At 39.0% G+C, this 22,174-nt stretch overlaps 1 protein-coding gene across 2 annotated transcripts in view; it reads left to right on the top strand.

Moving 5' to 3' along the window:
* Positions 1 to 22,174, top strand: part of Asb3 (ankyrin repeat and SOCS box containing 3) — a 104,954-nt gene that overhangs the window by 52,697 nt on the left and 30,083 nt on the right. For both annotated transcript variants that reach the window (XM_038316869.1, XM_038316878.1), the window contains exons 6-8: positions 13,357 to 13,534; positions 15,504 to 15,701; positions 21,342 to 21,602. In XM_038316869.1, coding sequence (XP_038172797.1) covers positions 13,357 to 13,534; positions 15,504 to 15,701; positions 21,342 to 21,602 — 637 coding nt within the window. The remainder of the gene's footprint in view (positions 1 to 13,356; positions 13,535 to 15,503; positions 15,702 to 21,341; positions 21,603 to 22,174) is intronic.

Raw genomic sequence — 22,174 nt, forward strand, 5'->3', positions numbered from 1 at the left:
CCTATACCCCAACCATCCTATTCCCCCAAGCTCTTCCCATCCTCCACTTCACATTTTTCTCTCCCCATCCCCCCTCCCCCATCCCACCCCACCCCCATATTCCCATTTTTTGTCCGGCAATCTTGTCTACTTCCAGTATCCAGGAGGATAACCATATGTTTTTCTTTGGGTTCACCTTCTTATATAGCTTCTCTAGGATTTTTACGAATTATAGGCTCGATGTCCTTTATTTATGGCTAGAAACCAATTATGAGTGAGTACATCCCATGTTCATCTTTTTGGGCCTGGGTCACCTCACTCAGGATAGTGTTTTCTATTTCCATCCATTTGCATGCAAAATTCAAGATGTCATTGTTTTTTTACCGCCTAGTAGTACTCTAGTATGTATATATTCCACACTTTCTTCATCCATTCTTCCACTGAAGGGCATCTAGGTTGTTTCCAGGTTCTGGCTATTACAAATAATGCTGCTATAAACACAGTTGAACAAATGCTTTTGTAATATGATTGGGCATCTCTTGGGTAAATTCCCAAGAGTGGGATTGCTGGGTCCTGGGTAGGTTGATCCCAAATTTCCTGAGAAACCTCCACACTGCTTTCCAAAGCAGTTGCACAAGTTTGCATTCCTACCAGCAATGGATGAGTGTACCCCTCACTCCACATTCTCTACCCTTGTTTTGTCTTATTGCTATTGCTAGAACTTCAAGCACTATATTGAAGAGATAAGGAGAGAGTGGACAGCCTTGTCGTGTTCCTGAATTTAGTGGGATGGCCTTGAGTTTCTCTCCATTTAATTTGATGTTAGCTGTCGGCTTGCTGTAAATAGCCTTTATTATATTTAGGAATGACCCCTGTATCCCTAATCTCTCCAAGACCTTTATCATAAAGGGGTGCTGAATTTTGTCAAATGCTTTTTCTGCATCTAATGAGATGATCATAAGGTTTTTATCCTTCAGTTTATTTATATGATGGATTACATTGATAGATTTTCGTATGTTGAACCAGCCCTGCATCTCTGGGATGAAGCCTACTTGATCATAGTGGATATTTTTTCTAATGTGTTCTTGGATTGTGTTTGCCAGTATTTTATTGAGATTTTTTGCATCGATGTTCATGAGTGAGATTGGCCTGTAATTCTCTTTCTTGGTTGAGTCTTTGTGTGGTTTAGGTATCAGGGTAATTGTAGCTTCATAAAAGGAATTTGGCAATGACTGTTCTGTTTCTATATTATGAAATACCTTAAGGAGTATAGGTATTAGGTCTTCTTGGAAGTTCTGGTAGAATTCTGCATTGAATCCATCAGGTCCTGGGCTTTTTTTGGTAGGGAGTTTTCTGATAACAGTTTCTAATTCTTCGCGACTAACAGGGCTATTAGAACATTTACCTGGTCCTGGTTTAACTTTGGTATATGGTACTTATCTAAAAAAGTGTCCATTTCTTTTACATTTTCCAATTTTGTGGCATATAGGCTTTTGTAGTAAGATCTAATGATTCTCTGAATTTCCTCTGTGTCTGTGGTTATGTCCCCATTTTCATTTCTGATCTTATTAATTTGTGTGTTCTCTCTGCCGTTTGATTAGTTTGGCTACGGGTTTGTCCATCTTGTTGATTTTCTCCAAGAACCAGCTTTTTGTTTCATTGATTCTTTGGATTGTTTTCTGTGTTTCTATTTTGTTGATTTCTGCCCTCAGTTTGATAATTTCCAGTCTTCTACTCCTCCTAGGTGAGTCTGCTTCTTTCTTTTCTAAAGCTTTCAGGTGTGCTGTTAATTCTCCAAAGTGTGCTTTCTCCGTTTTTTTTTTTTTTAAAGTGGGCACTTAGTGCTATGAATTTTCCTCTTAGCACTGCTTTCATAGTGTCCCATTAGTTTGAGTATGTTGTGTCTTTATTTTCATTAAATTCAAGAAAGACTTTAATTTCTTTCTTTATTTCTTCCTTGACCCAGGTGTGGTTCAGTAGTTTACTGTTCAGTTTCCATGAGTTTGTAGGCTTTCTGGGGGTAGCATTGTTGTTGAATTCTAATTTTAATCCATGGTGATCCGATAAGATGCAGGTGGTTACTAATATGTTTTTGTAACTGTGGAAGTTTGCTTTGTTACCGAGTATGTGGTCAATTTTCGAAAAGGTTCCATGAGCCGCAGAGAAGAAGGTATATTCTTTCCTGTTTGGGTGGAATGTTCTATAGATGTCTGTTAAGTCCATTTGGTTCATTACCTCTATTAAGTCTCTTAATTCTCTGTTAGGTTTCTGTCGGGTTGACCTGTCCATTGGTGTAAGAGGAGTGTTGAAGTCTCCCACTATCAGTGTGTTTGGTTTGATGGCTGCCTTGAGTTCTAGTAATGTTTCTTTTATATAAGTGGGTGCTTTTGTATTAGGGGCATAGATATTCAGGATTGAGACTTCATTCTGATATATTTTTCCTGTAATGAGTATAAAGTGTCCCTTTCCATCTCTTCTGATTGATTTTAGTTTGACGTCAGCTTTGTTAGAAATTAGTATGGCCACACCCGCTTGTTTCTTAGGTCCATTTGCTTGATAAACCTTTTCCCAACCCTTTACTCTGAGTAGATGTCTGTCTTTGTGGTTGAAGTTTTTCTTGTAAACAGCAGAATGTTGGATCCTGTTTTCGTATCCAATCTCTTAGCCTGTGCCTTTTTATAGGTGAATTGAGTCCATTGATATTAAGTGATATTAATGACCAGTGGATGTTAACTCCGGTTGTCATTTTTTATTTGGTAGTAGAGATTGTGTGTTTCCTTTCTTTGAGATGTGGTGGTGAAGGGTCGCTAGATGTCTGAGTTATTTTGGGCAATGCTGGACTCCTTTGTTTGTGAATTTCCTTCTATTACTTTCTGTAAGGCTGGATTTGTGGCTATGTATTGTTTAAATTTGTTTTTATCCTGGAATATTTTGTTTTCTCCATTTATAGTGAATGAAAGCTTGGCTGGGTATAGTAATCTGTGCTTGCATCCATGGTCTCTTAGTTTCTGCAAAACATCTATCCAGGACCTTCTGGCTTTCGTGGTTTCCATAGAGAAGCAGGTGTTAGTCTGATAGGTTTCCCTTTATATGTTACTTGACCTTTTTCCTTTGCAGCTCTTAATGTTCTTTCTTTATTCTGTATGTTTTGTGTTTTGATTATAATATGGCGGGGGGATGTTTTTTTTTGATCCAGTCTATTTGGTGTTCTGTAAGCTTCTTGAACCTTAATAGGAATATCTTTCTTTAGGTTTGGGAAGTTTTCTTCTATAAGTTTATTAAATATATTTTCTGGACCATTGAGCTGTAATTCTTCTCCTTCTTCTACGCCTATTATTCTTAGGTTTGGTCTTTTTATTGTGTCCCAGATTTCCTGAATGTTTTGCGATGAGAATTTGTTGGATTTGCTGTTTTCTTTGATCAGTGCATTTATTTTCTCTATGGTATCTTCAGAATCTGAGATTCTTTCTTCTATCTCTCTTTTTTTTTTTTTTTTTTTTTTGGTTTTTCGAGACAGGGTTTCTCTGTAGCTTTTTTAGAGCCTGTCCTGGAACTAGCTCTTGTAGACCAGGCTGGCCTCGAACTCACAGAGATCCGCCTGCCTCTGCCTCCCGAGTGCTGGGATTAAAGGCGTGCGCCACCACCGCCCGGCTCTCTTCTATCTCTTGTATTCTGTTGGTTGTGCTTGTTTCTGTAGTCTCTGTTCGTTTACATAGATTTTCCATATCCAGCTGGCCCTCGGTTTGTGTTTTCTTCCTTGCCTCCATTTCAGTTTTCAAGTCTTGCACTGTTTCCATTATCTGTTTGATTGTTTTTTTCTTGGTTTCCTAGGATATCGTTTACGGATTTACTCAATTCTTCAAACTTTTTGTTATTCTTCTCGTCCATTTCCTTAAGGGAGTTTTTCACCTCCTGTTTAAGGGACTCTATTACTTTCATAAAGTCAATTTTTTCTACTTCTTGATTAGTGTGTTCAAGACCTCCTGTTATAAGTTCGCTGGTTTCTGGTGCTTTCATGTTGTTTTTCAAATTGTTGGAGGAATTCTTGCATTGGCGCCTGCTCATTTCTTCCTTTGAATAATCCCCTTTGGGTCTTCTTTTAGAAGTTCAATTCACCCCAATAAATTCAATTCACTCACCCCAATGAATGATGGATCTTCTGGTAGACAGTCAGGTCTCCTTGCTGGCCAAGCGGCTCACTGACAAAGGGCCTACCTTGCTGCAGGCAGGCTATTGAAACAGGGGACCTCCCACCAGCCTGGGTGCACTCAATTCCAGGTCCCCGGCTCTCAAACAGGCTGAGCTGTGGGATTTTGTGGCCCCAAAGTTGGGAGGATGAGGCGGGGGTGGAGGGGTTCTGGGTGCAAGCTGGGAAGGGACAGGAAGAGAGAGGCAGTATCGGGGAGAATAACCCCTGCAGGAAGAGCAGGAGGTGTGTGTGTATGGGGTGGGGGGGAGTTGGGGAATGTCGGTGGTCCCTCTCGGGGCAGCTGTCGTGATTCAGGCACTCACTCACCCCAGTGAATGATGGATCCTCTGGCAGACTGTCAGGTCTCCTTGCAGGCCAAGCAGCTAGCTGACAAAGGGCCTATCTTGCTGCAGGCAGGCTAATGAAGGACGGGACCTCCCACTGGCCTGGGTGCACTGAATTCCAGGTCCCCAGCGCCTAAACAGGCTGAGCTGTGGGATTTTTGTGGCCCCAAAGACGGGAGGATCAGGTGGGGGTGGGGCGGTTCTGGGTGCAAGCTGGTAAGGGACAGGAAGATAGAGGCAGTATCCAGGGAGAATAACCCCTGCAGGAAGAGCAGGAAGTGTGGGGTGCGGTGGGGGGGGGGAGTTCGGGAATGTCGGTGGTCCCTCTCAGGGCAGTTGCCTAGGTTCAGGCACTCACTCCTCACTCACCCCAATGAATGATGGATCCTCTGGCAGACTGTGAGGTCTCCTTGCAGGCCAAGCAGCTCGCTGACAAAGGGCCTACCTTGCTGCAGGCAGGCTAATGAAGGAGGGGACCCAGGGCATATATTTCTTATTTCTTGTTTTTCCTTATACATCTTTACATAAAGGCAAGATAGAAAGCGAAAGAAATGAACCTTCATGAAGTTGGAGTTGAAGGTGTCTGAGAAATTATGAACTTATATCTTTCTTCTTGAAATGACACATTTTTACATTAAGAACCTCAGACTCTGGGTGTTAAATGCTGACCAGAGATCTAGAAACTAATATTTTTTTTTGGCACAATCAGGACATGTTTATTCTTGTATTTCTTTGTTTTTAATTTTTTTCTCTCTAAACTTATAAATAGCAATTTTTGTATAATTAAAATGTATGAAGGTCTGTTTATAATGTAACTATGAACTTACTTCTAATAATGACCTTCAGTGTCTGTTACTTTTTATACTTTTTCAATTGTAGTCTTAGAGGAACTGATGTTGTCACTCAAACTAGAAGGTTACTTTTGTTTTTTTAAAAAAGCAGGTCTTGCCGTTGACTTCCTCTTTTCTCACTGATTGTGTTTATGTCTCTCTAAAGCTGACAGCAGATGATGTACCAAAGTCATGACAGTTCTAGTTGGCTTTAGTTTACCCTGTGTAGCTTGTTTAAGATGTACTTATGTAAGATTATTTTGAGTAAGATAGTCGGTTTTCCTCTATGTTTTATGGTATTGATACTGAGATATATTAGAGAAATTTAAAAATTAGCCCTATCATGTGATAGTATAAGTCTTAGTAGATTTAATATATTATTTGCTGGTGATAAGATTAGGGTAACCTGCTATTTTTCAAAAGTTTCATAAGTAAGGTCATTTTTAGCCATTCCAAATCTTTGTATGTTTTTTATTCATGGAAACAGGATCTTCCTATGTAGTTTTGGCTGTCCTGAAACTCATTATGTTGACCAAGCTGACCTTTAACTTACGGAGAACTGCTGCCTCTGCCTCCCATGCACTGGGCTTAAAGGCATGCACCACTGTGTCTGACCGCTTTTTCAAATCTGAATATAGTATGAAAATAAGAGAAGTTTTGAATTTAAAATCTGCTCAGATCCATTAAAAATACTTTTTCTCATTTATTGTTGGTTTTACTATACAATACTCATAAAAGAAGAAAAGTAGTAATAAGACTAATTAATATAGTTTTAGTCATAGATCCCATGTATATCAGTGATATCTATTGGTAAATTCCTTCTTAAATCTTAGTCTAAAATCAGTTGTTGACATCCATGAGTGTCATAATTTATGCTTCTCTAGGAGTTATCTTTAATGTTATTTATATTTATTCTTATTTTTTTATTTATTTATTTTTCCTCATGGTTTATTTTTATTTATTTATTTATTTATTTATTTTTTCATGGTTTATTATTTTTTTTATATTTAAAAATTTCCATCTCCTTCCCTCCTCCTCCCCCCCCCCCCCCCCCCCCTCCTCCCCCCTTCCCTCCCCTCCTTCTCCCCCTTCCCTCCCCTCCCCTCCACCCATACCTCCCCTCCCTCCTTCTCAAGGCCAAGGAGCCATCAGGGTTCCCCACTCTATGCTAAGACCAATGTCCTCCCAACTCCCCCCAGGTCCAGGAAGGTGATGGATCAAGCTGAGAAGGCTCCCACAGAGCCCGTCCATGCAGAAGAATCAGAGCCCAGAGCCATTGTCCTTTGCTTCTCAGTCAGCCCCCGCTGTTGGCCACATTCAGAGAGACGGGTTTGGTCGCATGATCCATCAGTCCCATTCCAACTGGAGTTGGTGATCTCCCATTAGTTCTGTCCCACTGTCTCCATGAGTGAACGCACCCCTCTCGTTCCTGACTTTCTCCCTCAAGTTCTCGCTCCTTCTGCTCCTCATCAGGACCTTGGGAGCTCAGTCCAGTGCTCCAATGTGGGGCTCAGTCACCTTCCCCATCTGTCGCCAGCTGGAGGTTCCCTCACGGTCCTGACTTTCTTTCTCATGTTCTCTCTCCTTCTGCTCCTCATCAGGACCTTGGGAGCTCAGTCCGGTGCTCCAATGTGGGGCTCTGTCATTTTCTTCATCTATCGTCAGGTGGAGGTTCTATGGTGATATGCAAGAAATTCATCAGTATGGCTATAGGAACTGGCCTTTTCAGGCTCCCTCTCCTCAGCTGCCCAAGGAACTAACTGGGGGCATCTCCCTGGAAACCTGGGAACCCCTCTAGGGTCAAGTCTCTTGACAACCCTCAGGTAGCTCCTTAAATTAAGATATATGCTTCCCTGCTCCCATATCCACCCTTCCTATATCCCAAGCACCCCATTCCTCCGAGCTCCCCCCGTTCTCCCCTTCACACTTTTCTCTCCCCATCTTCCCTTGGCCCAGTCTTGCCCAACCCTCAAGTTCCCAATTTTGCCTGGCGATCGTGTCTACTTCCAATATCCAGGAGGATTACTATATCTTTTTTTGGGAGTTCACCTTCTTATTACCTTCTCAAGGATCCCAAATTTATAGGCTCGATGTCCTTTAATTATGGCTAGAAACCGAATATGAGTGAGTACATCCCATGTTCATCTTTATGGGTCTGGGTTACCTCACTCAGAATAGTGTTTTCTATTTCCATCCATTTGCCTGCAAAATTCAAGATGTCATTGTTTTTTACCGCTGAGTAGTATTCTAACATGTATATATTCCACAGTTTCTTCATCCATTCTTCCACTGAAGGGCATCTAGGTTGTTTCCAGGATCTGGCTATTACAAATAATGCTGCTATGAACATAGATGAGCATATGCTTTTGTAGTATGATTGGGCATCTCTTGGGTAGATTCCCAATAGTGGAATTGCTGGGTCCTGGAGTAGGCTGATCCCGAATTTCCTGAGAAACCGCCACACTGCTTTCCAAAGTGGTTGCACAAGTTTGCATTCCCACCAGCAATGGATGAGTGTACCCCTTACCCCACAACCTCTCCAGCAAAGGTTATTATTGGTGTTTTGGATTTTAGCCAATCTGACAGGTGTAAGATGATATCTCAAAGTTGTTTTGATTTGCATTTCCCTGATAGCTAGGGAGGTTGAGCATGACCTTAAGTGTCTTTTGGCCATTCGAACTTCTTCTGTTGAGAATTCTCTGTTCAGTTCAGCGCCCCATTTTTTAATTGGGTTAATTGGCATTTTACCGTCTAGTCTCTTGAGTTCCTTATATATTTTAGAGATCAGACCTTTGTCAGTTGCAGGGTTGGTGAAGATCTTTTCCCAGTCAGTAGGCTGCCTTTGTGTCTTAGTGACAATGTCCTTTGCTTTACAGAAGCTGCTCAACTTCAGGATGGTCCCATTTATTCAATGTTGCCCTTAAAGTCTGTGCAGCTGGGGTTATGCGTAGGAAACGGTTTCCCTGTGCCCATTGTTTGTAGAGTACTTCCCACTTTCTCCTCTATCAAGCTCAATGTGTTCAAATTAATATTGAGGTCTTTAATCCATTTGGACTTGAGTTTTGTGCATGGTGATAGATATGGATCTACTTTCATTCTTCTACATGTTGACATCCAGTTATGCCAGCACCATTTGTTGAAGATGCCCTCTTTCTTCCATTGTGTACTTTTGGCTCCTTTATCAAAAATCAGGTGTTCATAGGTTTGTGGTTTAAGATCCGGATCTTCTATACGATTCCATTGGTCAACCTCTCTGTTTTTATGCCAATACCAAGCCGTTTTCAATATTGTAGCTTTGTAATAGAGTTTGAAGTCAGGGATGGTAATGCCTCCAGAAGAACCTTTATTGTATAAGATTTTTTTGGCTATCCTGGGTTTCTTGTTTTTCCATATAAAGTTGATTAGTGTCCTCTCAATCTCTGTGAAGAATTTTAATGGGACCTTGATTGGGATTGCATTGAATCTATAGATTGCTTTTGGTAGAATTGCCATTTTTACTATGTTGATCCTCCCAATCCATGAGCAGGGGAGATCCTTCCATTTTCTGGTATCCTCTTCAATTTCTTTCTTCAAAGACTTAAAGTTCTTGTCAAATAAATCCTTCACTTCCTTGGTTAGAGATACTCCCAGATATCTTATGCTATTTGTGGCTATTGTGAAAGGTGATACTTCTTTGATTTCCCTCTCTGCTTCCTTATCCTTTGTGTATAGGAGGGCGACTGATTTTTTGGAGTTGATCTTGTAACCTGCCACGTTACTGAAGGAGTTTATCAGCTGTAGGAGTTCTTTGGTGGAGTTTTTGGGGTCGCTTATGTATACTATCATATCATCTGCAAATAATGAAAGTTTAATTTCTTCCTTTCCAAATTGAATCCCCTTGATTCCTTTATGTTGTCTTATTGCTATTGCTAGAACTTCAAGCACTATATTGAAGAGATAAGGAGAGAGTGGACAGCCTTGTCGTGTTCCTGAATTTAGTGGGATAGCCTTGAGTTTCTTCGTTTAATTTGATGTTAGCTGTCGGCTTGCTGTAAATAGCTTTTATTATATTTAGGAATGCCCCTTGTATCCGTAATCTCTCCAAGACCTTTATCATAAAAGGGTGCTGAATTTTGTCAAATGCTTTTTCAGCATCTAATGAGATGAGCATATGGTTTTTTTCCTTCAGTTTGTTTATATGATGGATTACATTGATAGATTTTCGTATGTTGAACCAGCCCTGCATCTCTGGGATGAAGCCTACTTGATCGTAATGGATAATTTTTCTAATGTGTTCTTGGATTCGGTTTGCCAGTATTTTATTGAGAATTTTTGCGTCAATGTTCATGAGTGAGATTGGCCTGTAATTCTCTTTCTTGGTTGAGTCTTTGTGTGGTTTAGGTATCAGGGTAACTGTAGCTTCATAGAAGGAATTTGGCAGTGACTCTTGTGTTTCTATATTATGAAATACCTTAAGGAGTATAGGTATTAGGTCTTCTTGGAAGTTCTGGTAGAATTCCGCATTGAAACCATCTGGTCCTGGGCTCTTTTTGGTAGGGAGGTTTCTGATAACAGTTTCTAATTCTTCGCGACTAACAGGACGATTTAGAGCATTTACCTGGTCCTGGTTTAACTTTGGTATATGGTGTTTATCTAAAAAACTGTCCATTTCTTTTACATTTTCCAATTTTGTGGCATACAGGCTTTTGTAGTAAGATCTAATGATTTTCTGAATTTCCTCTGTGTCTGTGGTTATGTCCCCATTTTCATTTCTGATCTTATTAATTTGTGTGTTCTCCCTCTGCCGTTTGATTAGTTTGGCTAAGGGTTTGTCAATATTGTTGATTTTCTCCAAGAACCAGCTTCTTGTTTCATTGATTCTTTGGATTGTTTTCTGTGTTTCTACTTTGTTGATTTCTGCCCTCAATTTGATTATTTCCAGTCTTCTACTTCTCCTAGGTGAGTCTGCTTCTTTTTTTTCCAGAGCTTTCAGGTGTGCTGTTAAGTCACCAATGAGTGCTTTCTCCGTTTTCTTTAAGTGGGCACTTAGTGCTATGAACTTTCCTCTTAGCACTGCTTTCATTGTGTCCCATAGGTTTGAGTATGTTGTGTCTTTGTTTTCATTAAATTCAAGAAAGACTTTATTTCTTCCTTGACCCAGGTGTGGGTCAGTAGTTGACTGTTCAGTTTCCATGAGTTTGTGGGCTTTCTGGGGGGTAGCATTGTTGTTGAATTCTAATTTTAATCCATGGTGATCCGATAAGACACAGGTGGTTACTAATATTTTTTTTGTAACTGTGGAAGTTTGCTTTGTTACCAAGTATATGGTCAATTTTCGAAAAGGTTCCATGAGCCGCAGAGAAGAAGGTATATTCTTTCCTATTTGGGTGGAATGTTCTATAGATGTCTGTTAAGTCCATTTGGTTCATTACCTCCATTAAGTCTTTCAATTCTCTGTTAGGTTTCTGTCTGATTGACCTGTCCATTGGTGAGAGAGGAGTGTTGAAGTCTCCAACTATTAGTGTGTGTGGTTTGATGGCTGCCTTGAGTTCTAGAAGTGTTTCTTTTACATAAGTGGGAGCTTTTATATTAGGGGCATAGATATTCAGGATTGAGACTTCATTCTGATGGATTTTTCCTGTTATGAGTATAAAGTGTCCCTTTCCATCTCTTCTGATTGATTTTAGTTTGAAGTCAACTTTGTTGGAAATTAGTATGGCCACACCCGCTTGTTTCTTAGGGCCATTTGCTTGATAAACCTTTTCCCAACCCTTTACTCTGAGTAGGTGTCTGTCTTTTTGGTTGAGGTGTGTTTCTTGTAAACAGCAAAATGTTGGATTCTGTTTTCGTATCCAGTCTCTTAGCCTGTGCCTTTTTATAGGTGAATTGAGTCCATTGATATTAAGTGATATTAATGACCAGTGGTTGTTAACTTCAGTCATTTTTAGTAGTAGAGTTTGTGTGTTTCCCTTCTTCTAGTTGTGCTGGTGAAGGGTTGCTAGATGCCTGAGTTATTGTGGGCGTTGTTGGACTCCTTGGTTTGTGATTTTCCTTCTATTACTTTCTGCAAGGCTGGATTTGTGGCTGCGTATTGTTTAAATCTGTTTTTGTCCTGGAATATCTTGTTTTCTCCATCAATGGTGAATGCAAGCTTTGCTGGGTATAATAGTCTAGGCTTGCATCCATGTTCCCTTTGTGTCTGTAGCACATCTATCCAAGCTCTTCTGGCTTTCATGGTTTCCATTGAGAAATCAGGTGTAATTCTGATAGGTTTCCCTTTATATGTTACTTGACCTTTTTCCTTTGCAGCTCTTAATATCTGTTCTTTATTCTGTATGTTTTGTGTTTTGATTATTATATGGCGTGGGGATGCTTTCTTTTGATCCAGTCTATTTGGTGTTCTGTAGGCTTCTTGTACCTTCATAGGAACATCCTTCTTTAGGTTGGGGAAGTTTTCTTCTATAATTTTGTTGAATATGTTTTCTGGGCCTTTGAGTTGTAATTCTTCTCCTTCTTCTACCCCAATTATTCTTAGGTTTAGTCTTTTCATGGAGTCCCAGATTTCCTGAATATTTTGTGTTAAGAATTTGTTAGATTTGTTTAGTTCTTTAATCTGTGAGTTTTTTTCCTCTATAGTATCTTCAGAGTCCGAGATTCTTTCTTCCATCTCTTGTATTCGGTTGGAAATACTTGTCTCTGAAGTTTCTGTTCGTTTACTCAGAGTTTCCATTTCCAGTCGTCCCTCAGATTGTGTTTTCTTCAATACCTCCATTTCATTTATCAGGTCTTGTACTGTTTCCCTTACCTGTTTGATTGCTTTTTCTTGTTTTTCTTGTTTTTCTTGGGTATCTTTGAGAGATTTATTTATTTCGTCTACCTTTTTGTTTGTCATCTCCATTTCTTTATGGCAGTTTTTTACCTCCTGTTTAAGGTCCTCTATTATTTTCATAAAGTACTGTTTAATGTCGGTTTCTTCTATATCTTCTGGGGTAGGGTGTTCAATTCTTGTTGTTTCGGGATGTCTGGCTTGTGGTGATGTCATGTTGCCTTTCATGTTGTTGGAGGAGCTCCTGCATTGGCGCCTGCCCATCTCTTCCTTCAAAACAGCCCGGAGGCGTTTGGTGTCCTAGACCAATCTTTGCTGTGACTGAAACTGGTTGGATCTCCCCAGTGCCAGAGGAGGACCTATTCCTTGCGTCACAACCTGAAGAAGCCCGCACTCCCTTGCAGGAATCCTCAGACCTGCCTGGAGGCCAGAGTCTGACTCCTCTGGGTGGATGGCCAGTTCAGATGGAATGTCAGGGCACAGGATCAGGGATTCCAGGCAGCCCAGGGTCGCAGCCCAGACAAAAAGGCCCTCTTATTTTTTTTAAAGACAGGCTAACCTCCAACTTATAGTGCTCTTTTCTCAGACTCCCAAGAGCTGGAATTGTGGCCTTCATCACTACATCTAGCCTCCTTTCCTTTAAAATCTTTATACTTTGGGCTTGAGAGCTGGCTCAGTGGCTAAGAGCATGTGCTGCCCTTGCAAAAGGGTGGGGTTCAGATCCGGCACCCATGTTAGGTAGGCTCACTATTTATGAACTCTAGCTCCAAGGGATCCAATGCACCCTTCTGGCCTTATGGATACTTGCATGCACATGCACAGATAGGTATATACATAGACACACACATACACATATACACAAATCATGAATACACATTGAAATAAATCTTTAAATGCTATCTGTACTTTGAAACCAAAGTATTGTTGGAAGAGGGATTTGAATATCCTTCATGCCTTCACGGAATATTTTTTTTTCGTATAAAAGTGCATTCTAAAATATAAATGATTATTTGTGCTCTTACTGTTGGAGACTGAAAACAATTTAAATGATTGTCAACAGGTTAGTAAATACGTATACTTTCTCTAACAGCATCCACTAAGGGTGGAAGCTGCTGCACTATGAAAGCTTTTTGTGGCAGTTTGAAATTTGTGTTACCGTATTTTTAACCACCTATGAGAATTATTGTTTAATATTTTGTTTCGTGTTAGGTGCAAATATCAATTGTCAAGCCTTGGACAAAGCTACTCCATTGTTTATTGCTGCACAGGAGGGTCATATAAAATGTGTGGAACTTTTGCTGTCCGGTGGGGCAGATCCTGATCTTTACTGCAATGAAGACAATTGGCAGTTGCCTATTCACGCTGCTGCACAAATGGGCCATACAAAGTAAGTGTTCAAAGTGGAATAAAAATGTTCTCCGAATTAAAAGCAAATTAAGGGTAGATCTGAGTCATACCTTTACCTCCAGGTAAGTCCTTGGTCCTTCCTTTCTGTAACCAATTTGTGGGATGCCTAGATTTCTTCCTCATCTCCCCATGCTGATTTCATCTCCTCAGCTCCTCTAAAGTTTTGAGGAAGAATGAGTAGAGATGGAATAGGTACTGGATCTTTCTCAGGGTTTTTTCAGCTAATGGCAGTCCTTTCCCTTTCCTCCTTGTCTTTAACCTACACATCTTCAGCTAGCAGGATGATGGCCTTACCAGTATGTAGTATCTCCCTGCAGGAAGCTTTTATGTGTGATGAGTAGTCCATCCCATCCTAAACCGTTTGATTAGATTTATTACCTAATCTCACCTCCAGTCTGGTATTGTCTCCTGCTTCTGGAACTCTTTGCTAAAAGTCCCTAGAAAATTTTTAGCATATTTTAGAGAGAGTATATTGGGGAGTATGGAAATGTTAGTAGTTAGTGACCTGGTTATGTCAGTAAGAATAAGGTTCCCTTCCATAAATCAGTATGGACAGATTTAAAAATCATGTTTACAGTCTTTAGGGTCATAATTACACAATAGTACTTTCTATAGCTATCATTACTGTTGTTCAGTTAAAAATAGCAGAACTATCATTGTCTTTGGACAGTAGGAAGATGGAGCCCTTACAGATCTCTGAAAGCCGTGTGACAGGATGCTTTTGCTAGCTCATCTTTAAAACTTAGACATATCTTATTATGTTTAAGAGGCATCATGTCTATTCTTTTAATAAAATACTTGGTTTCAACTTTGATATTCTACTTGCATTTTAAAATTTATTACCATTTTTTGGGACTTCCATACGTGTTTTGAACCACATTCACACTCCTCCAACATTTCCCAGGTCTACACCCAATTTTGTGTCCGTACAAAAAATGGTTTAGATTAAGTTTCTCTAATTGCTTGTGATTTATTTACAAAATCTTTTAACAGTTATACTCAGCTTAAATTGATACCAAAACTCTCATAAAAATTGTCCTTAGTTGTACCCAATTTTGAGAATTCTCTTGCCACTTATTTCATCCAAACTTGCATTAAAGATGGTCCATCTATGGTTTTAGTTATCCCGCGGTTGTTATTTTAGGTTTTGTTTGTGGCAGGAAAGCAGCCCACTTCTTTATTGATATACCTTGGATGTTAATGATTGCATTTTTTTCTGAACATGTAATATTTTACTATAAATTTTAATTTCTTCTGATTAAAAATGTAATTTCTCATTTCATTGCCACTCACAATTTAAAAATTCTTACTAATAGGCCAGGCGGTGGTGGTGCACACCTTTAATCCCAGCACTCGGGAGGCAGAGGCAGGTGGATCTCTGTGATTTCAAGGCCAGCCTGCTCTACAAGAGCTAGTTCCAGGACAGCTAGGACTATTACACAGAGAAACTGTCTTGAAAAACCAAAAAAAAAAAAAAAAAAAATCTTACTAATGGGAAACAAAACCAATTAGTGTTTAAGAAGGAAAATACTTCATTTTATTTTTTGTTATTATTTGTTTGTTTGTGAAACAGAACTTTGCAAGGTAGCTCTGGCTCCTGGAACTTGTTATGCAGCTGTGTCAGGCCTTGAACTCCTGACTATCCTGTTTCAGCCTCTGACTGCTGACTTATAGGCATGTGTTATCACAACTGGTCATACAATCCCCAGTCCTGGGAATTGAACCCAGTGCCTTCAGCATAGTAGGCAGGCATTCTATCTCTGGGCAATATCCCAGCTACTTCATATTTAATGTAATAAGTATTTAAATGATTTATTAGGTCCTGAAATACTAAACATAAAATTGGATTTGGAAGCATAGGTAATGATGGTGGTAAAACAAATAATAGGGAACAAGGACAACAGACAAATCTACTATAGTAAATATTCCTCCCATTTGTGTATTTGAAGGATCTTGGATTTGTTAATCCCGCTTACTAACCGGGCTTGTGACACTGGTCCAGACAAAGTGAGCCCTGTTTACTCAGCAGTGTTTGGAGGACGGGAAGAGTGCCTGGAAACATTACTGCAGAATGGTTATAGCCCAGATGCACAGATGTGCTTGGTCTTTGGATTCAGTTCCCCTCTGTGCATGGCTTTCCAAAAGGAGTAAGTATGTTTGTTACATTTGCTTATATTGAATTCCCAAGTGACTTTTCTTCATAGTGAAACTTGGTGTCTCTGTTAGTACTAAGTTGCTAACCTAGAAAAGGCCTGCTTCAGGATATGTTGTTCAGTCTAGCAGAAGTGAGGTTGATAACATCAGGTTATTTACCTTCTCTTTTTGGACCTGGATTATACTTTTAGTATAACATCGTTAGGAAATACTTTTAATATATTAATATAAATGCTTAGGCCTACTCTGATGTCTTTGAAATGATTCAAGAATCAAAAATGGAACTTTTATCAAGTAAAGCAGTAACTGCTTCAGGTTATTCAACTATAAACCTTTTAATTAAGTAATCAATTTATTTATTATTTTATGAGCCTTACAATAAAACCTTGTTTTTTAGCTACTGTAACATTAACATATTTGTTAAGTAGCATTTTTTAGTATACATCATAATAAATATATTTTTAAAGTCATACTTTTAATTTTTATACTCAGCTACAGTTCTGTGAAGTAGAATAAATGAAGAGTTAATGCTGCTGTTTGGCCAGTAATTTGACCTTGAGACTCCAGTGGACTTCAGTAGCTGAGGGTAATTGCTGAGGGTTTTACTGTAGACCTTAGTAGGTGACTGTGGTTGCTGACACTTTTAATCCCAGCACCCTGGGGTAGAGGAAGGTGAATCTCTTTAAGTTCAAGGCCAGCCTTGTTTCCACTTGGAGAGTTTCAGTACACCCAGGGATGGATGGATATGTATCTATATCTCTATCTATCTATCTATCTATCTATCTATCTATCTATCTATCTATCTATCTATCTATCTATCTATCTATCTATCGAGACTGTGTCTTAAATAAACCAAAACAAACAACAAAAAAGACATTAAGATTATTGGGTGTGGAGATAGCTCAGTGAGTAAATGTGAGGACTTGAGTTCAAGTCACAGAATCCACACTAATATACTGGGTGTAGTGGTGTGTGCTTTTAATTCCAGAGATAGGGAGCAGGAGACTGAAGGATCCCTGAGGCTCACTGGCTGACTAATCTAGCTTGATAGGTGAGTTTCAGATCAGTGGGAGACTCTTACCTCAAAGTAAATGGATGGATGGCCTTCCTGAGGAAAATACCCAAGGTTGTCTTGTGGCCTCTACATGGACAGACACACATGTGCAATAATAAAACTATAAGAAAAAAACATATAAAGTAATACTTGTGCTCCATTAAAAATACAAATCAGTTGTGTAGATAGATGTTATTTTTAAAGGCCTAACCATTCGTTACTCTTTTTTTAAAAAGATTTATTTATTATGTATATAACATTCTGCCTCCATGTATGCCCACACACCAGAAGAGGGTGCCAGATCTCATTAAAGATGGTTGTGAGCTAACGTGTGTTTGCTGGGAATTGAATTTAGGACCTCTGGAAGAGCAGCCAGTGCTCTTAACCACTGAGCCATCTCTCTAGTCCTCATTTGTTACTCTTAATGACACATTTCTATTATTTTTTTATGAAGATGGGTGTTTTGCCTGCGTGTAAGTTTATGCATTGCATTCACAAAATGTCTGCAGAGGTCAGAAAAGGGAACTGGATCATTGTTAGCTACTATGCTGGAAATCGAACCTGGGTCTTCTGGATTAGCAGCCAGTCCTCTTAACTGCTGAGTCATCTCTCCAGCCCCAGTGCTCTTATTTTGATTGGTCTGAGACTTAGAAGTAGAAGGCCGGGCAGTGGTGGTACATGCCTTTAATCCCAGCACTCGGAAGGCAGAGGCAGGCAGATCTCAGTGAATTCGAGGCCAGCCTGGTCTCCAAGAGCTAGTTTCAGGACAGACTCCAAAGCTACAGAGAAACTTTGTCTCGAAAAAAACAAACAAAAAGTTTACATTAATTGCCAGTTTGTTCCCTTTCTTCATTTCCTTTCCATTCCCCCAACTTTCCCACTGATAATCATTACTACTTGATTTGTAGCTTTAATGTTAGAAGCATAAGCAGTATAGAAAATAACAAAGGAAGTTTTCTAACTTTGTACACCTACAGGTAGAACAGTGTGTGTAGTTGGCAGCATTTGTAGTTACAGCGTCATGCAAACTCTCAGTGAGGACAGCCTACGTCCCTTGACAATCTGTTCCTGGCTTTTCTCATTCTCTTGGCCAAAAGTTTATCATATTCTGCAGCCTCCTCTTACTTCCTTACTGTGTTGTTCCTTTAGAGCAATAGGTTGGCATTTATGCTATAGAACACTTGGATAACAAAAGCCTGAATCATGGGGACTTTGGTCCTGGGTTTCTTAGATTTTTTTTATTTATGGTTTCCTGACAACAAATTGGTGACACCATCTTTGAAAGACTGAACAGTTTTCAGATTCTACTTGTTCTTTTGAGTCTTGACCACTAAGGAATGGTAATATCTCTCAGTTCAGGAATATCACTTTAGTATCCACAATACATCCCTAACAGATTGGTGCTTTCTATCCCCAGTTCTCCTTATAACCCTACCCCTGACTCCTGTGGCCATAGATGCTATCATTTTAATGCTGCAGAAGTGGTTATAAGCATACTACAAATTTCATTGACTTTCTTGAACTCAGTGTTACGGATAGCTAGCTGTGATAGAACTTAATTCTGTCCAGACATTTTCACTGGCCCAGACAGATGACTAGATAAAAACACTCGTCACCAGGTCTGACAACCTGAGTTTTTTTTCATGTAGGTACCATATTTTTGTCTATTTCTAACATGAAACACCATAGTGGTGAAAAATGACCTTCAAGTAAGGTTTTTACTGGGCTTTAGTCTTTAAATCTCTCAGATTTGCTCAGATGATTCACTTGCTCAGATTGTTCACCGTTTAGGTGATGAGCTGTCTCTGTATGTCACAGTTGACTCTTGGTGTTTGTGTCTGCAGGATAGACTTTTTCTCCCACTAGGATCTGAAGAGCTTCCCAAATTTGTCATCAGGGCTTGAGATAGAAAGAAATATGTATTTTAAGAGAAATAGATAGATGAGGTAGAAAGAAATAGATGTATTTTAAGAGAAATATTATTTATATTTTAACATGTGGTTACCTAACTAGGAGAATTTGCTATGCTCAAATGACATGCAATGATCAAGGCCATATAGAGCACTAAGGTTGCTTTTATCTCTGAGCATGCCTTTGTGTTTGAGAGCTTTTACAGTAACTGTCCCAGATGCTCAGAGTGTGCTGACACCATTCTGTGATTCTTCAGTGTATTTCATACTTGCTCTATTTCTTGGAAATCGTACTTTTGATGGAATGGGAGGGCATATGGTAGCACTGGCCAGTTTCATAAGCCCTTTGAGAGTGTGCTCTTTCTCCATTTAACACACACTGTGTGAGTACAGTAATTGGCAGAAGTTTTGGGCTGGTTTATTGAGCTTGTTATATAGTATACAAATTGAGAGAAAATACATTGGGTGAAAGTAATTTTATAGTTAAACTTGGAACATGTAAGGTTAAGCAGTGTTCTGGGAATTTTTCTTGTGGCATTGTAGGGGGATGAATGGATCTACAAATGTTTGAAGAATCTGGAAACAGGATAAGTTTATATTAACAATAAATATGTTATTACTCTTGTACTTACAGACTTTTAAGAAATTTTATACTCTTATTTATTATACTTCCCTCAAATTAATGATTGGGCCTATTGCTTGAATTTAAAGGTACTTCTGAAAAGTGTTTAGAGATTGACGAGCATTGAGTGTATAATTTGCTTAAAAATAACTTCATCCTATACTTTGATTTTTCCAGGCTTGTATACACTATAAGCTTTCTCCAATTTTTTTTTAAAACTTTTAGAGAATCTTTTTTTTTTTTCTTTTGAGACAAGGTCTAAATATGTAGCCCTGGCTTACTTGGAATTTGCCAAGTAGACCAGACTGGCTGTAACTCACAAAGATCCACCTGCCTCTGCCTCTCAAGTGTTAAGATTAAAGGTATGTGCTACCACACTTGTCAAGTTTTATCTGTCTTAAGAAGTAGTTGTTCTCAAATGACTTTAGATTAGATATTTTGTATTTATTTAATATAAAAATCTTGTTCTTTTCTAGAGTCTGTATTATAATTATTGAAAATATTTCAACATTTATAATTTTTTAATGATATAATGCCAAGTTAAAAGGGATAATAACTTTATTCCTATATACCTTCTTTTTCAGTTATGTGCACAGTGAACAGATATGTTTATTATTCTTTGCTAAACTTAGCATTTTAACATTATTTAAAATATGAGCATGTAACTCAGAATTGCAGGGTTTTTTTTTTTTTTTTTTTTTTTTTTTTTTTTTTTTTTTTGGTTTTTCGAGACAGGGTTTCTCTGTGGCTTTGGAGCCTGTCCTGGAACTAGCTCTTGTAGACCAGGTTGGTCTCGAACTCACAGAGATCCGCCTGCCTCTGCCTCCCGAGTGCTGAGATTAAAGGCGTGCGCCACCACCGCCCGGCTAGAATTGCAGTTTTTGATGACTGTAATATGTTACGTTTATTTGCCTGATTCTTTGTTGTTGAATATTTAGTTTGTTTCTAAAATCTGCTATAGAGAATATGGCTAATAACATTTCTACAAATGTATTACAATTTACTTTGAATTTTATCTTTTGGACAAATTTCTTACTGAATAAGAAGTCTGAAATTTTTAATACATATATTTTCTTTATATTTACATAAGCCTATTTAAATGTGTATAAATATATTTACCTAAATAAATGTATTTATTACATATGTAGCAGTTTATTTATTTATTTTCATAAATAGCACATAGTGGCGGAGAAGTAGAGCAACTCAGAGTCACAGAGCTAGCTAGGTGGCTCCAGGGTCTGAGTTTTCTTTGTAGTCCTACCTGTTTTGATGATCTTGCCAAGTGGCTCTTTCAAATGAGGATCACACCTGCTTTCAATCAATTTCAGTATAAATGTCAGTATTCAATGATCTTTTTTTAACACTAAATTTAATAGGCAAAAATGATACATGTTTATTCCCTAGAAGTACTTGATAAGGAACTTTAACTTATAAGTTAAACTATGTTCATCGGAAAAGCTTTCCTGTGTGATAGGTATGGTACATGACCACATACAAAACAATGGAAATTGGCTATGGCTACATATCATGGAGGTTTCTAGAATGAATTAATCTTTGGGGACTTATCATGTTTATTAACTTTAAAAAAAAGTAGGAGAAATACTTAATTGAGGAAAACATTATAGCTTGAAAAAAGGTTTCTTTATCAAGATATTTTTAAAATATTATAGTTGAAAGCATAATAGTGTGGTGGGATTGAGATATAAACATTTTCTTTCTCATGACCTCATTTTAACTCATTGCATGAAGTAGCCACTGGGTGTCCAACTACCATTCTTTTTGGTTTTTCAAGACAGGGTTTCCCTGTAGTTTCTAGAGCCTGTCCTGGAACTAGCTCTTCTAGACCAGGCTGGCCTCGAACTCAGAGATCCGCCTGCCTCTGTCTCCCGAGTGCTGGGATTAAAGGCGTGCGCCACCACCGCCCGGCCAACTACCATTCTTGTTCGCAGTTATAACTACTATTAACAACTTCTTAGGAAGTATTTGTTGTATAGAAGTCTAACTTTTAAACTTCTTTGTTCCTATTTTCTTTTACTTTTCGGTGAAGCTGTGACTTCTCTGGAATTGTGAATATTCTATTGAAGTATGGAGCCCAGTTAAATGAACGTCACTTGGCATACTGCCTGAAGTATGAGATGTTTTCAATGTTTTGCTGCTTTTTGAAGAAAGTTTGCCTATTGACTCCTTGGAATCATACATCTGAATTTATAAGTTATGCAGTTAAAGCACAAACAAAATATAAAGAGTGGTTGCCACATCTCCTGCTGGCTGGATTTGACCCATTGACTCTGCTGTGCAGCAGCTCTTGGTAAGAAATCTTTCTAGTGGGCCTTCCCCATTGGTAGTGAGTCTGCCTCAAACATGCCATCAGGTCTTGAGATCTCTGCCCTAGGAGGAGGGTAGTGGTGAGTGTGTGCACACACGCGCACGCATGTGCATGGGTACTGCCATAGCTGTGCTGTGTGAGAGTATTGACCGCTATAGCTATGCTGGGGTGAAAGAGTTGAGGGCTACAAACAATAGAAATTGATCTTAAAGCACAAAATTCTGTACGACGTGACTGCAAATAGTTAGGAGAGGTATAGCTTGCAGGGTGCTTTCCTGAGGGACATTTCTTCTACTCTTGACCACTCAATGTGCCCTTCTTTTTATTCTGGAGACAAGAGTCTTAGTAGCCTGGACTAGTCTTGACGTTGCGGTCCTCCTATGTCAACTTCCTGAGTGTTGGGATTATAGAGAGTGCTACCATGCTTAACTTTCTTATGCTTCTCTTAACACATCTGTGACAGAATAGTTCTACCCTATAGCAGCTTGTCTTCTGACATTTGTTTCCCTCACTACATACCGTTTTTCAAAGTATCTGAAGCTATGTCTTACTTA

The sequence above is a fragment of the Arvicola amphibius genome, chromosome 1 (assembly GCF_903992535.2).
Source record: "Arvicola amphibius chromosome 1, mArvAmp1.2, whole genome shotgun sequence".
Classification (NCBI taxonomy): Eukaryota; Metazoa; Chordata; class Mammalia; order Rodentia; family Cricetidae; genus Arvicola; species Arvicola amphibius.